The sequence below is a fragment of the Brugia malayi genome, assembly GCF_000002995.4.
Source record: "Brugia malayi strain FR3 genome assembly, contig: Bm_v4_Chr1_scaffold_001, whole genome shotgun sequence".
NCBI classification, from domain to species: Eukaryota; Metazoa; Nematoda; class Chromadorea; order Rhabditida; family Onchocercidae; genus Brugia; species Brugia malayi.
Window position 1 is genome coordinate 1,853,102 of NW_025062475.1, and position 13,005 is coordinate 1,866,106.

General features: G+C 31.2%; 1 protein-coding gene across 3 annotated transcripts; it reads right to left on the reverse strand.

Moving 5' to 3' along the window:
* Positions 1-301: 301 nt before the first annotated feature.
* On the reverse strand, positions 302-12,800 carry Bma-ogt-1 (UDP-N-acetylglucosamine--peptide N-acetylglucosaminyltransferase, putative; the record flags this gene model as incomplete). Of its 3 annotated transcripts, XM_043076261.1 has the most annotated exons (25): positions 302-488; positions 739-862; positions 1,164-1,404; positions 1,584-1,748; positions 2,112-2,294; positions 2,476-2,568; positions 2,794-2,982; positions 3,193-3,318; positions 3,475-3,564; positions 3,788-3,949; positions 4,424-4,603; positions 5,040-5,141; positions 5,268-5,522; positions 5,871-5,972; positions 6,250-6,394; positions 6,582-6,671; positions 7,186-7,382; positions 7,978-8,151; positions 10,302-10,370; positions 10,647-10,808; positions 11,062-11,143; positions 11,398-11,548; positions 11,704-11,827; positions 12,485-12,544; positions 12,735-12,800. In XM_043076261.1, 25 exons carry the CDS (start codon positions 12,798-12,800, stop codon positions 302-304), a joined length of 3,519 nt encoding a protein of 1,172 aa, XP_042932195.1. The 3 variants fall into 3 exon arrangements, with proteins under 3 accessions (XP_042932195.1, XP_042932193.1, XP_042932194.1); XM_043076259.1 differs by lacking the exon at positions 7,978-8,151; XM_043076260.1 differs by lacking the exons at positions 7,978-8,151; positions 12,485-12,544.
* Between the last annotated feature and the right edge of the window lie 205 nt (positions 12,801-13,005).

The following is a 13,005-nucleotide window of genomic DNA, read 5'->3' on the forward strand; positions in this document are numbered from 1 at the left end:
GATTCAACAAAAAAGAAATTAATAACTATTGTAAAATTAGCTGTTTAATTTTTCACAACGACCAAAAAATTATTCCGTCTTGCCAAACTGATACCAAAGCGAATCCATAAATAATATGAATTTCCTGAAATATGCTAACAATACAAGCTACAAAAAAAAAAAAAAAAAATCAAATAGTTTCATAAATCTATGAAGAATCAATCACCCTTCTCCTTTTATATATTGTATGAATTCCTAATGTATAACAATATAATTAAATATTAGCATCGAAAAAAGAAAAAATTGAAAACTTACTATTATTTCAGTTCGTTCTATCATTTGGATCTCGTCCCTCACGATCCGACAATATGTGATCCGGTGATAAACCATCTGCATAACGCTTCCACATCTTATGCAACAAACGCTCCATATCCGAACAATATTGACGAACATTAAACAATGTTGATGTTGTTCGAGCTTTCCAAACTTTTGCACGAATTTGACTAAGACTAAAATTTATCTGTCTAAAATTCATTTTCTCTATAAAATTGCTATAATAAAAATAAGCGGAAAAAACGACATAAACAATAGAAGTATTCACTAAAAATAATATCAATTTTGGTTAGTTGACAGAAGTATAAACACAGTACTATCCAACAAAAAAAAGTGAAAGGAATCAATTTCTTTTTCAAAAAAGGAAAAACAAATTAAAGATTCGCGTATTATTTAAAAAATAAAATAAAAATGAGGGATATTTACTATTCTCGATCGGTGCCCAGTCTTTTTGCAATCTTGATATAATCTTCACGATCTTTTGCTACTAATTCCGGTACACCAAGAGCGTACAATTGACTTGATGCAACACGTGATGCTAGTGTTTCCACTATAAAAAGAATAGATTCAATAAAATGCATCGAACTGTTTTGAAATGAAAATTTACTACTGCATGAACTGAGAAAACTTTTCAGTTAAAAGCAATAATTTATTAAACATTTCTTTGATTATATTTGCATTCTTTGTCATCTCTGAATGCTATGCATTCAGGTATGCCAAGAGAGCGGACAGTTGACATGATCATTTAAGTTATTTGAAAAATTATTTATTTATTTTTTTGTTATATCGAATCACATTCTTCACCTAAAATTATAATCCAAACATTCCATGAGTAAAACAGATAAACATACATGGCATTGTGATCATTGGTGTCCCCGTCCATAAGATATCCATTCCAGTGGTGTGTCCATTACAAAGTGGCGTATCTAAGCAAACATCCGCAAGTTGACCACGTCGTACGTGTTCTTCCTTTGCAGCTACATTAGAAAATACAATGCGACGCGTATCTATATTCCGTTCCGCACAAAACCGCATAACATTTGGTTCTCCGTGATAAGGGAATCGAAGCAACCATAAAATACTATTTGGTACCTGGAAAATGGCTAACTATAAATCATTTGATAAAAAAAAAAGCTAAAATTAAATTCTAAATATTTGAGAACCATGAAAAAAGTGAAAAATAAACTACAGTTTAATATAGAAATCAAAGACTACAAATATTAATAAAACAAAATCCTTTAATTGAAATCAAACTAAAAAAAAAATCTTACCAATTTCAGGATGTCACACCACATCGATAGGGTTGGAGGATCGATTTTATACAGCTGATTGAAATTGCAGAAGACAATAGCATCATCAGGTAGTCCGTATTGTTGTCGTGATGTAACCAGGATGGTATGTGGTACTTCTTCACCTGTTGCTGCTTTTACATGTGTCTGAAATAGTGCATCAATACGACACTGTTGGCAACAAGAAACATTTATTTGACTATGTTTTGCCAGATCACTCTATTTTTAAACTTCTGAATATAAATTGTAGTTTCGTTTAATTGGCCGTAAATGTGCTATAAATCTTAATGCTAATTAACTCCTAAATTGATACAATGCAATAAGAGGAAAAAAAAAGAAAGAAAATACTTAAAACATAAAATGGAACACAAAAAGAAGGCTATATTCTATTTTAAATATTAAATTGTGTTAAACTGGTTAATGTAAAACTCCGCTTAAATTTGAAACAGAAATATGTAAAGGATTTATTTTACTACATTAAAGGGATTTCGAATTAAATCAGTCACTCACTTGATTCAAAGTAGTAAGACCATTCTGTACCGGTACACCTTCAACATTACCAGCAATCATACCAGAACCAATCATCTGTTTAAGTGGTTCAGTTGTTGGTACTTCAATTACTGGAAGCACCACTTCAGTCTTGATCATATCACGTTCTGGACCATGTGCCACTTCAGCTTCTCGAACAAATGGCTAAAATAGATTCTTTTTTTTTTTTTTTTTTGAAAGATTGAGCTCTACTCAACATCACTGCTCTCAGATATAATTTCAATTTGACAGCAATCAATATTTATTTTTTACTTTATGTTATTCTTTTCTATTATAAATTTTAAACACAGTAGTTTACAAAACCAGAACAGCAGTTTACCCTTACCTTGACTTCTGCTTTTGACAATAGCGGCTCCAAATTCACCGAATTCACAACTGTGACAGTTTCCTTGTCAATTGGGGTTGGGTCATTTTTCTCCTGCAAAAATTATTGATGATTTTTTCCAACTCACTCTCACTAATTTTTTTGAAAAAATCCGGAAGGATATTGAGAAAATATTATCACTTCGGAAATCATTTATTGAATTAATATGTCATTTGTCCAGAAATGCCTGTTAAGTGATAATAAAAACTAAAACAATACAGAAATAACAAAAACATACAGAAGAATGTAACATAAAACAAACAACGCTGCAAAACATACTTTAACAATTACTCGCTCAGTAAGATGCTTTAGCATTTGGGCATGATCACCAATAAAGAATGTATGAGGCATATATGCAAGTTTTTCACTATATGCATGAGCAAGTTCCAAAGGAGATGTTACCGAATCAGTAATTATATAATCCATAAATGGAGCACCCGAAGTACTCGGATAACCAAGCCACATCACCTGAAATCAACATCTTTATCAGCATTTATTTATTCATTGATTTTATCTATAGTAATTTTTTCTCATCCATTTATAAAAAACAGATCCAACATAAAATTCATTAGAAATATGGATAATTCATTTCTACGAGTACTCATAGAACGAAAATTTATGTTATTTAGTATTTATCAAAATGAATAAATCAAAGTGAATTCCAAAATTAAATATGACCTGGATGGGTGCTGGGCGTAATGCGAATATTTCATTGCGTGCACCTTTCGTATATCCATTCATATTGATCAAAATATGGATTCCATCATCATGTATGCGATCAGCTGCTTTTCCATTACATGTAATCTAAAAATTAATTTCCAATGTTTTTTAAAAATGCTAAAATTCCATTACAGTGAAATGAATATCGCAGGATAGCATTTATAGCAAAAAAACGAAATGATTATTCGTATGTAGAATATAAATTTCCATTTTTTTTTTAAATTCAATTTATATATATACCTGTGATAAATCAACGAAATGTTCTGACTCATTCATCAATTTTTGTCGGAAATTGGTACCATCATTTGGAGAAAGTGCATAACAAAACACCTAAAACAATTCCACATTTTTAATAAACGCTTTATGTTAATTCTAAAAACATTTAAATTGATTTTACTTTTTTATGAAAGATTTTTCTTCCTCCTATAGTTATAACAACAAAATTTCGATTCTTTTCTGTAAACTTAAATTTGTGATAAGTTATTCGAGAGAGAGATAACAAAAAAACACTTCACAGTTTAAACGAGCTGCCAATAATATATATGATTTTTACTTCAACATTTTCACGATTATGCATTCCCGGAATGGACTGCATCAAGTGACTGGTAGGATGATTGCCAAAATCAGACGATACATAACCGATTCGTAAACGTTGTCCTTTGCGAACGCTGTTTCGATCAGGATATATATATGGTGCTTTGTGACATATTTGGACCTAAAACAAAGATGATTATTTTTCATTAGTTAACTATTTTCAGTCCAATTTAACCGTTATATGCAAATTAAATTTCATAAACTAAATATAAAGTTAACATCAATACACATATCAAGCATACTTTAGAACTATTATTTTATGCGTGGAAAAAAATATCCCATCTATAGTTTTTAAACGTCAGAATTGAATAACTAATTCTCTAAATAACTGCTTTCAAAAAACCTATTTTAGGAACTACAGCATTACCAAGAGAGGAAAATACCAGATAAATTCTATCATGAACTGCTTTTTAGTGTTAACATTCGCGCTCCATTCATTATTCAGGATAATTCACATGTTTCATTAAAAAAAACGACAGAAATACCATAAATAGAAATATCATAAAGTTGGTAACACGATGTTGTATAAGTATCAGAATCCAAGACATAATTTCAAATCGAAATCAGTGAAAAGGAAATAAAAAAGTGACGTTACTTTTTCAATGCATAATTGTGCATGTTTTGCTGCAATAGCCATTCGAACAGCATGTGTTAATGGATAGAGCATTGAATGATGTGGATGTACTGATGGCAAACGTTTTTTTTGCAATTGGTCATCAACAATTGCTATAAGTTTCTTCATACGATTATCATAATCATTCCAGTCGCAAATAATCTGAAATTAAATATTCAGAATTATCACATTTTCAAAAGAAAGAAATCGGAAAATCATTATATTTAAGTAAATGAAATAAGGTAAGGTTTTCATAAAAATTATTTGATGTCTATGAGATTCTAGAAACAACACGTACAATATAGAAATTCTAGAAACAATATAAGAATTCGTGACATATTCGAAAAAAAAAAAAAAATGAAAACGAAAATAGGCAACAATCGACGCTTAAGAACTTTAGTTACTATTCTAATTGAAACTTAATTTCTCTCTACATATTCTAATAAGGTTATCCACAATGAAAAACAAAAAAAAAAAAGAAAAAAGTGCCACTGATCTCCTACTTTTTTCTCTCTCACCCTTCCTTCCACAATAGTTTAATCTCCTCAACATCTTTCATAAGACCTGGAATTTATATTTTAATAAAAAAATTAGATACCTGCAAACAATGAGCCAAGTTACAGAATGCGTCAGGAAAATCAGGTTTTAACTTGAGTGCTGTTGAGTAACTTTGAATTGCTTCAGGAACATTACCAGAATCCTCAAAATTTATGAATATAACTATGGCTAAAGGCAAAACATCTAGCTTTATATCAAAAGTAATTCGTAGAAAAAGCTTAATATTGAACTAATAAAGAATAACTAGAAAGTAATAAAAATTATTAACCTTATGTATGCTAGCCAAATTACTATGCGCATCAGCGAATCCAGGATTGATCTGTATAGCACGAGTATAACACTGTAATGCTCCGCCAACATCACCCATTTCTTTTAATGTATTTCCCATATTTGAATATGCATCAGCAAATGTGGGTGCTATACGAATTGCTTCCTTATAATGATTGATTGCATCTTGAAGTTTGCCTTGTTGTTGCAGTATCGATGCAAGATTACTATGTGCAGCAGCAAATTCAGGATAAATCTAAGAAAATATTAGTGAGAGTGAATAACTCCTCAACAATTTCTACTTCAGGAAAAAAAAAGTAATTTTTGAAGTTAAAAGTTCTAAATTTTTTCAAAACTATCAAAAATATTTACTCCATTTGTTTTAACATATTTTATACTAAAATTTGAGAAAAAAGTAGTCCACCATAACAGAATTCTGAGGAATTTCGGGAATCAATTCATTAAGGAATTCTTTTTAAGCTTAAAGCTAAAAATCTATCTTGAATAAGGAACTTAATATCATATGCAGTCTAATTATGGAAAATTTTTCAAATAAAAAAAAAGCACAATGAAACATGGTGAACATCTAACATTCAAATATTACCTCTAACGCTTTCAAATAAAGCCTTGTAGCATCCTCAATTTTTCCTTGTTCTCTTTTGATATTTGCTAGATTGTTTTGTGAATCAGCATGCGTTGGACAGAGCTAAAAATTGTATTCAAATATTTCAGCATTATTTTTCATTTGCAAATTTCTCTATTAAATTCAATTATGCTACGAGTTTCATTAATAAAAGGTCTATTCTAAAAATAGTAATAAATAAGAGTATCCTAGAGAACACAAGACATAAGTCATAAATGCATGCACAACACATAAAGATAATAAAATTATTCATACACTTAAAATATATTACTCATACGATAAAATAATGTATTAATTTTCATCCACCTAAAATTGCTGATGCGTTAATAACAAATCTTACCTGCAATGCTTTGTTATATGCAGCTTCTGCTTCGGATACCAAACCTTTTTCTTTTAAAGCATTGGCCAAATTGCAATATGCATCGGGAAAATTCGGCTGCAAATCGATAGCTTTTCGATACATATCAATAGCCAAATCGATAAGCCTAAAATAGACTTTTAGCAGTGTGTTGAATAAAAAAAAATTATTCCAGTTTGAATGCAAAAAAATAAAGTTTTTTCAGTTTGTACTGTGATTATCCGGCATGTATGATAACAAAATGTATTGACTGCGAGAAGAAAAAAAAAAAAAAAAACTTACGAGCCTAAAATTTAAAGAAAAGAAATACTTACCCTTGCTCATAATAAACACATGCCAGGTTTCCATGAACAACAGCATGATTCCCGGCCAAATTTAATGCACGCAAATAAGCAGCAACCGCTCTAAAATAATTTGTGTAAAAATAAACAAATGAATTTTTTAAACTGACCATGACCAAACACCATAACTTTAGAAAATGGAAATGATTCTGACAAATTTGATTTCCCTGTAGTGAAAGAAAATTTTGTCAATGGATGAAAATACTTTAAAAAGAAATGTATTAGAATCAACCCATAGTATCTTTAAGCAGATGGTATCATTAACTAACTAATTCCCACTTTACCGATAGCGTATTATAGATGAATCAGTTAAAAGTCATCTTTCTATTGATTTAAAAAGCATAAATGGAAGGAAAAAGTAAAGAAGATTACATCATCGGTAATTTTCTCAACTTATTTAACACTTTTCTCAGTACAGATTATAAGCATTAAAAAAAAATAAATTATAGAAAAAAATCTAAAATGTGTCCTTCCAATGAGTTGCAAAATATAAAATAAAGATTATTCCAAAAAATCATTTTCGAACAAGGAAAAAACAAATTATGTTTTGTGAAATTTGATCAAAAACAAAACACACCGATCAAAAATGCGTGCTTCTTTCAGTACATTACCCAAATTTATATAAGCATCCAGAAAATTTGGGTCCAGTTGAACAGCTTTCTCAAAATGATGTATTGCAAGCCAAATTTCTCCCTGGGCATTAAAAACGCAACCCAAATTAGACCAGGCAACCGCGAACTGTGGTTGTGTTTCGATTGCTTTCAGATAACAACCCTAAAAACATACAGTTTCTTATCATTACAAAATTCGATAAACTTATTTTTGTGCATTCATCTGAAATTTAAAAGCATATTGAATTCACAGAAAACTACAAGCTTTCTTATCTAAATCTTGCTTAATTTCATCACAATTTCAAAAATTATGTTAAAAAAGCATACCTCAAGCAAATTGGCCCATTACTTTTTTGTAAACCCAAACTGTGTTCATGGTAATGACAACCATTACGCACTTACCGCGACGTTTGCGCATTTTTAAAGACCAAAGTAACAGAAACAGACTGAGGAACCGGTAGATGTATATTACAATCAGAAAGAGAATATGAAAGATAAAAAAAAAAAAAAAAAAAAAAAAAAAAAAAAAACATCGCGCAAACGACGTAACATACTAATAACGCGATGACTACTGATAATAATAATAAATAATAATAATGATGATAATAATAATAATAATGATATAATAATTGCATCAACAATTCCGAACCGACTTTTAATGACTCAAGACTTACCAAGACCTAATTCAGAAATGGAATTCAGAAACTCTTAATCAAGAATAAGAGAAGAAAACATTCAGACGATAGCATAAGCCTTACAGCGATAATAAAAAGTGATAAAAGCGCAGCAAACAAATCACAAAGATTAAAACACATAATCATACCAAACGTCTTTATCTGCCACGCTGCTTTCCTTTCCGCGTAGAATTCCCCGTGCCTTTCAATATAGACTGTGCCATTTAGTAACGGAAAGCTGCATCCAAATCGACAAACCTACATTTGACCAAAAATGATCAGAAGAATTCTGTGCAACTTCCGTCATATCTGCCTGTTCAAAGATATACTGCATTTCCTTCTTCAGTCTTCTCATTTTCAAATATATTTTTCTGACGGTGTGTCGAAAGTTCCAAATTCGAAGAAATAAAAAGAAAATCGTCCTTTTTTCCAGGAACTATGTAGTATAGTCTAGTAATCACGTCAGATGATGCTGGAAAGGGTGAATTGTTTCTAGGATATGGGATTTGCTGCTTTTGTAATATTCATATAAATAAATCAAAAGCTCAAGCTATTTCTTTTCTACCAAAGCCCTTTTAGGCAATAAGTGTAAGTAAAATACAGTTATTTTATGCTACTCCAGTAAGCAAGATCACGTTCTGATCCAAATCACAACATACGTAAGTCAGAATGAAGCCAATAAAATAGAGAGTCTTTTCAATGCACCCTTTCCGCTACATGCTTAAAAAATAGATCTAACAATTTTTTCTTTAATACCTCGAACTGCCTCTCTTCGCCTGAGCCACAACAAATTCCAAGTTTGCTAATGATGAATTAATCGCAAAAACCCACTGAAAGAAACTTTTAACAACCCTGAATTTTGTTTCCGCTCCAATTCAAAATCGCGACTGTTATCATCAACACACCTCACAACGGAATGATCTCAGTAAGTTCAAGAAAGTACGTTCTCAGCAATTGGTTTGGGTACTGATGACAGCTTCAAAAGCAACGCTATCAAACACCTTGCAAATATCAAAAAATGATAATTTCAGGGAAAAGTGGCAAAAGTAAGTATTATCAGTTTTCGAAGACTAAAGTTATCGAAAACTTCAGTTTACTCATGCAATGTCAGAATTATTATGAATACTTATTAAATACTAGTTGCAAGATGAGACCAACGCTTCTAAAAACTGCCATCAGGATACACTGGTGACAAATTCAAAGATGGTTCAAAATAGTGAGAAACGGACATTCATTATGGTACACATATTCTTTAGTTCAATTGAAAATATTTCAAAATTATATGGCAGAAAAACCATAAAACTTGGAGAAATGAAACGAAGCTTCAATAACCATCTTTAAATTCATCCCGAACCGTATGAATAACGTCGAAAGAATGTGAACTCATGAGAACTGGCGAAAAATACTATTAAAATTTTAACCTCTGCCCAAATTCATATTTCAAAATTCCTTTTTCTTATCTTGTCTTTCCCTTTGTGCATCCTTCCTTAGCAATAATTTAAAAAAAAAAAAAAAAAAAAAAAAACATTTACCAGAAGCTCAGTAGAGTTCACAATTCCTTGGACGAAGCGAGCCTGCACATCGATATAGAGTGGAACCTATAGATTTGAAACTGACTGCTTTTGAAAAAAAAGAAGGAAAGAAAAAACAAACGATCGTTTTCGCTAGAAATGTGAGATGAAATTTAAGATGGGATAAAGCAGTCAGTTTCAGATTTACAATAAACAGTCTTTTTTTCGCGCGCGCGTATATGATTTAATGGGCGTCTCAGAGAAGCATCAAAATTGCTGATACCATTTGGTCGAAAATTTAACTTATAAGCATATTCACGTGAAATCTACCCTCAGTTAAAAGATACATCTCTCCAACATAGACACAGCCATTATAAATTGTTCAATGAAGCAAATGAAAAGTTTCTCTTTATCTGAAAGTCTGAAAAGAATTTTTCAAAAATCTTTGGAAATTTTCAATGAATGTACTCGACTCTAAAACTAGCACGGATTTAAGATAAACAATAAGAAAAAGCTTTCAGAAATCATATTCGAAAGCAAATGATATCAGCAATTCTTCTTCTATTTAAATGACAACGTACTTTATTCAACTTAATCCCGCAGAGGCAGCAAAAGTGTAAATTCTTAAATCCAAATTTGAGAATGAGATCTGTTTCAATTCTAATTAGAAAAAACAAATAATTTCTGCCTCTGACCGGAGGTGTGTTGACTTCTTTAAAAAAATTATCAAAAATCTCAAGGGGGATACGTAACGCGTGGCTGCCAGCTCAATATATTTTTATTACAAACTTACATTAGTGTCGTATTGTCGCCATTACTCAATTTCTGTTATTATCATTGTTTGTCTAAATCTCTATTAACTCCTAAAGAACTTCCATTCTATCAACAAACTAGTACCTTAGCATCTTCGAGACGACCCATTGCTTTCAGCAGGTTACCCAGATCACTTCGTACACAATACAGATCCTGAATCATTAAATTAATTAGCAAAAGACAAATAAGGAAGAAAACCATCTAGTGTAGAAATATTTAATTCAATATTCCCTGAAGAAGTAAATACTAAGAAATCTGCAAGAAGTGCCTCTCCCCTCTCCTCCCCCCGCCTTCACCCCCCGAAAAAAAAATCATAACTGTAATGAAACGTTTCACATATGTTACTTCATCATAAGTGATATAAAAACAAGTGTTCAATATTCATTAAACCAAACATGATGATATTAAATTTAAGACTCAATAACTTACGGGATTATACTGAAGAGCAGAAACATATGCATTCACAGCTTGATCCAAATCACCAGTGGCAACTAGCGCAGCTGCTAGATTGATATATCCATCAATAAAATCTGGTTTCAGTGATACCGCTATCTTATAGTTTTCCAGTGCTTCTGCTAATTGATTTCGCTCCTGCAAGTTAGATAATGTTTTAAAGGAGATAAGGAGAAAAAAAAAAAAAAATCGAAACCAACAACAATGATCGATGTTTAAAGACATTTGGTACAATGTTACCATTATCATCTGCTGACAATGTGGGGTGCTCTTAATCGCTTATCCAATGACACCTTTTCGCCTTGAATTGCCAACATAATAATAAGTATTAACAAATTACTTCTAACACCTCTTTAAAATTTGTAAGAAGAAAGTAGACAAATAACCGAACCTTATACACATTGCCCAAATTACTGTATGCCTCAGCACATTTCGGATTTGCTTTAATTGCCATTGTTGAAAATTGCATCGACCTTAATTTTTAAATAATTCATAAAATTAATTGCACAACACAAATAACTGCACTCCATTCTCTTCGCTACTTCAGTATGACATAAATGAATTACGAGGACTGTTGAAAAGATCGGATAACCTATTGAATTTCCGAAAAAGTTTAATTCTCTACATTTTTGGTGGAGATCTATCACAGGAACACAGTTGTAAAAGAAGCTATGATAAGTCATATCACGAAATAATTAACTTTGAAAAACAGAAAGTCAATACGTACTTATCCAGGTCTTTTAATTGAAAGTGTATCGAAGAGAGAAGAAGTAGCACACTGACGTTATTTGGATCAGCACGCCAAATTGTCACGCAATGTTGCTCAGCATTTGCATAATCACCGGCTTGATATTCTCGATGTGCCATATCAGTTAGTGCTATAAAAAAACAAGCTTAAAACTGATAAATTGCCTAAAACAAATCAAACTTCAAAATCTCGAAACTATTCATATCAAGCTATTAACTACTAATTAAATACTGATAATTTTTATCTTTACATAAAATAATGCCAACATCGTATACTTCCTCTCACCTTGTATATCAATATTCACTGTAACTGGTGCACCAGAACTTGTAAGTGTTGCTGCAACATGTTGCTGTTGTGCTTTTTGTACTGCAGCTACAACTGCTAGTGGTGAGCCAGAAATAACCTGCAGCTGAAAATATAATTCGTATTTGGAAAAGAGAATGACAAAGAGTGATGAAGTATCCATGAGAGTCCTGCACCAAAAAAAGTTGCAAGGATGCTTTCGAACTAGCAAATAAGTGATTTATAATATATAAACTATTTACTAGGAGTATTTAAATAGAATCCAATAGAACAATGTGGATATATGATAAGCATTGAGTGGCACATATCAATAAACATAGCATTATCTTTATATAACAACGAAGCATCCAGCTTGTTAATGATAATTTCTATTTTAGCTTTTCGAAATTATAAGTGTGGAGAAAAACTAATATTGCTTCAAACTACAACAAATCAAAATTCCACTTGCGTACAGTACCCACTATGACATTACATTATAGTGTCATAATTTCTCTTTTTAGAATTTTTTTGGTTACAATTCTTTTTTTTACAAAAAGGAAAAGTTGCATAACCAAGAACAAACATTTCTGGATGAGAATCTTTCTTATCAATCTAAAAGTTCAATCAAGACAAAATTCTGCTTCTAAGTAACGAAGCAAAAAAATCTGTTAAAGATTAGCTAGAATTCAACTCATCATTTCAGGTCCAAATTTTTTGATAATAACATTTATCACCAATGCAGAATTATCTCACGCCTTAATTATTCATAAAAAAAAACTGGAACCTTCTCGCCGCAATCTTCACTTTTCCTACAATTTTTGCTCTTCCTACCACTATCTGAAGCCTGAAAACGTTAGTTTTGAACTATGCTAAAATTTGCTAGCGAAAAATTTAAACCCTATTAAGGCTCGAAGTTATACTTCGAATCCTTCTACTGTAATTCCAGACTTTTGTCAGGTGACCAGGAGTTCTCTAATAGTTATCAAAAATCCTGAAATGTTAGGAATTTTTCTATAATAAAACGGTATACATACCTTTGCACCACTAAGATTAGCAGGATCATATGGATGAATGAAGTACTGTGGTTTGTTTGGATCCATCGTCAAAAACTAGACCAGAAAGACACCACAACTAACCAAATTATGCACTCTAAACAGAGAACGATTTGAAACAAAAAAAGGAAATGGCTTCCAATTAAACGCACAAAAATCGAATATCTACGTCATCAGTAGTAACAGTTTAACAATTTGAAGTTTAATGGAAAAAAGTAAATTTTTTAAATTACATTAAAATCGTATCGCAATT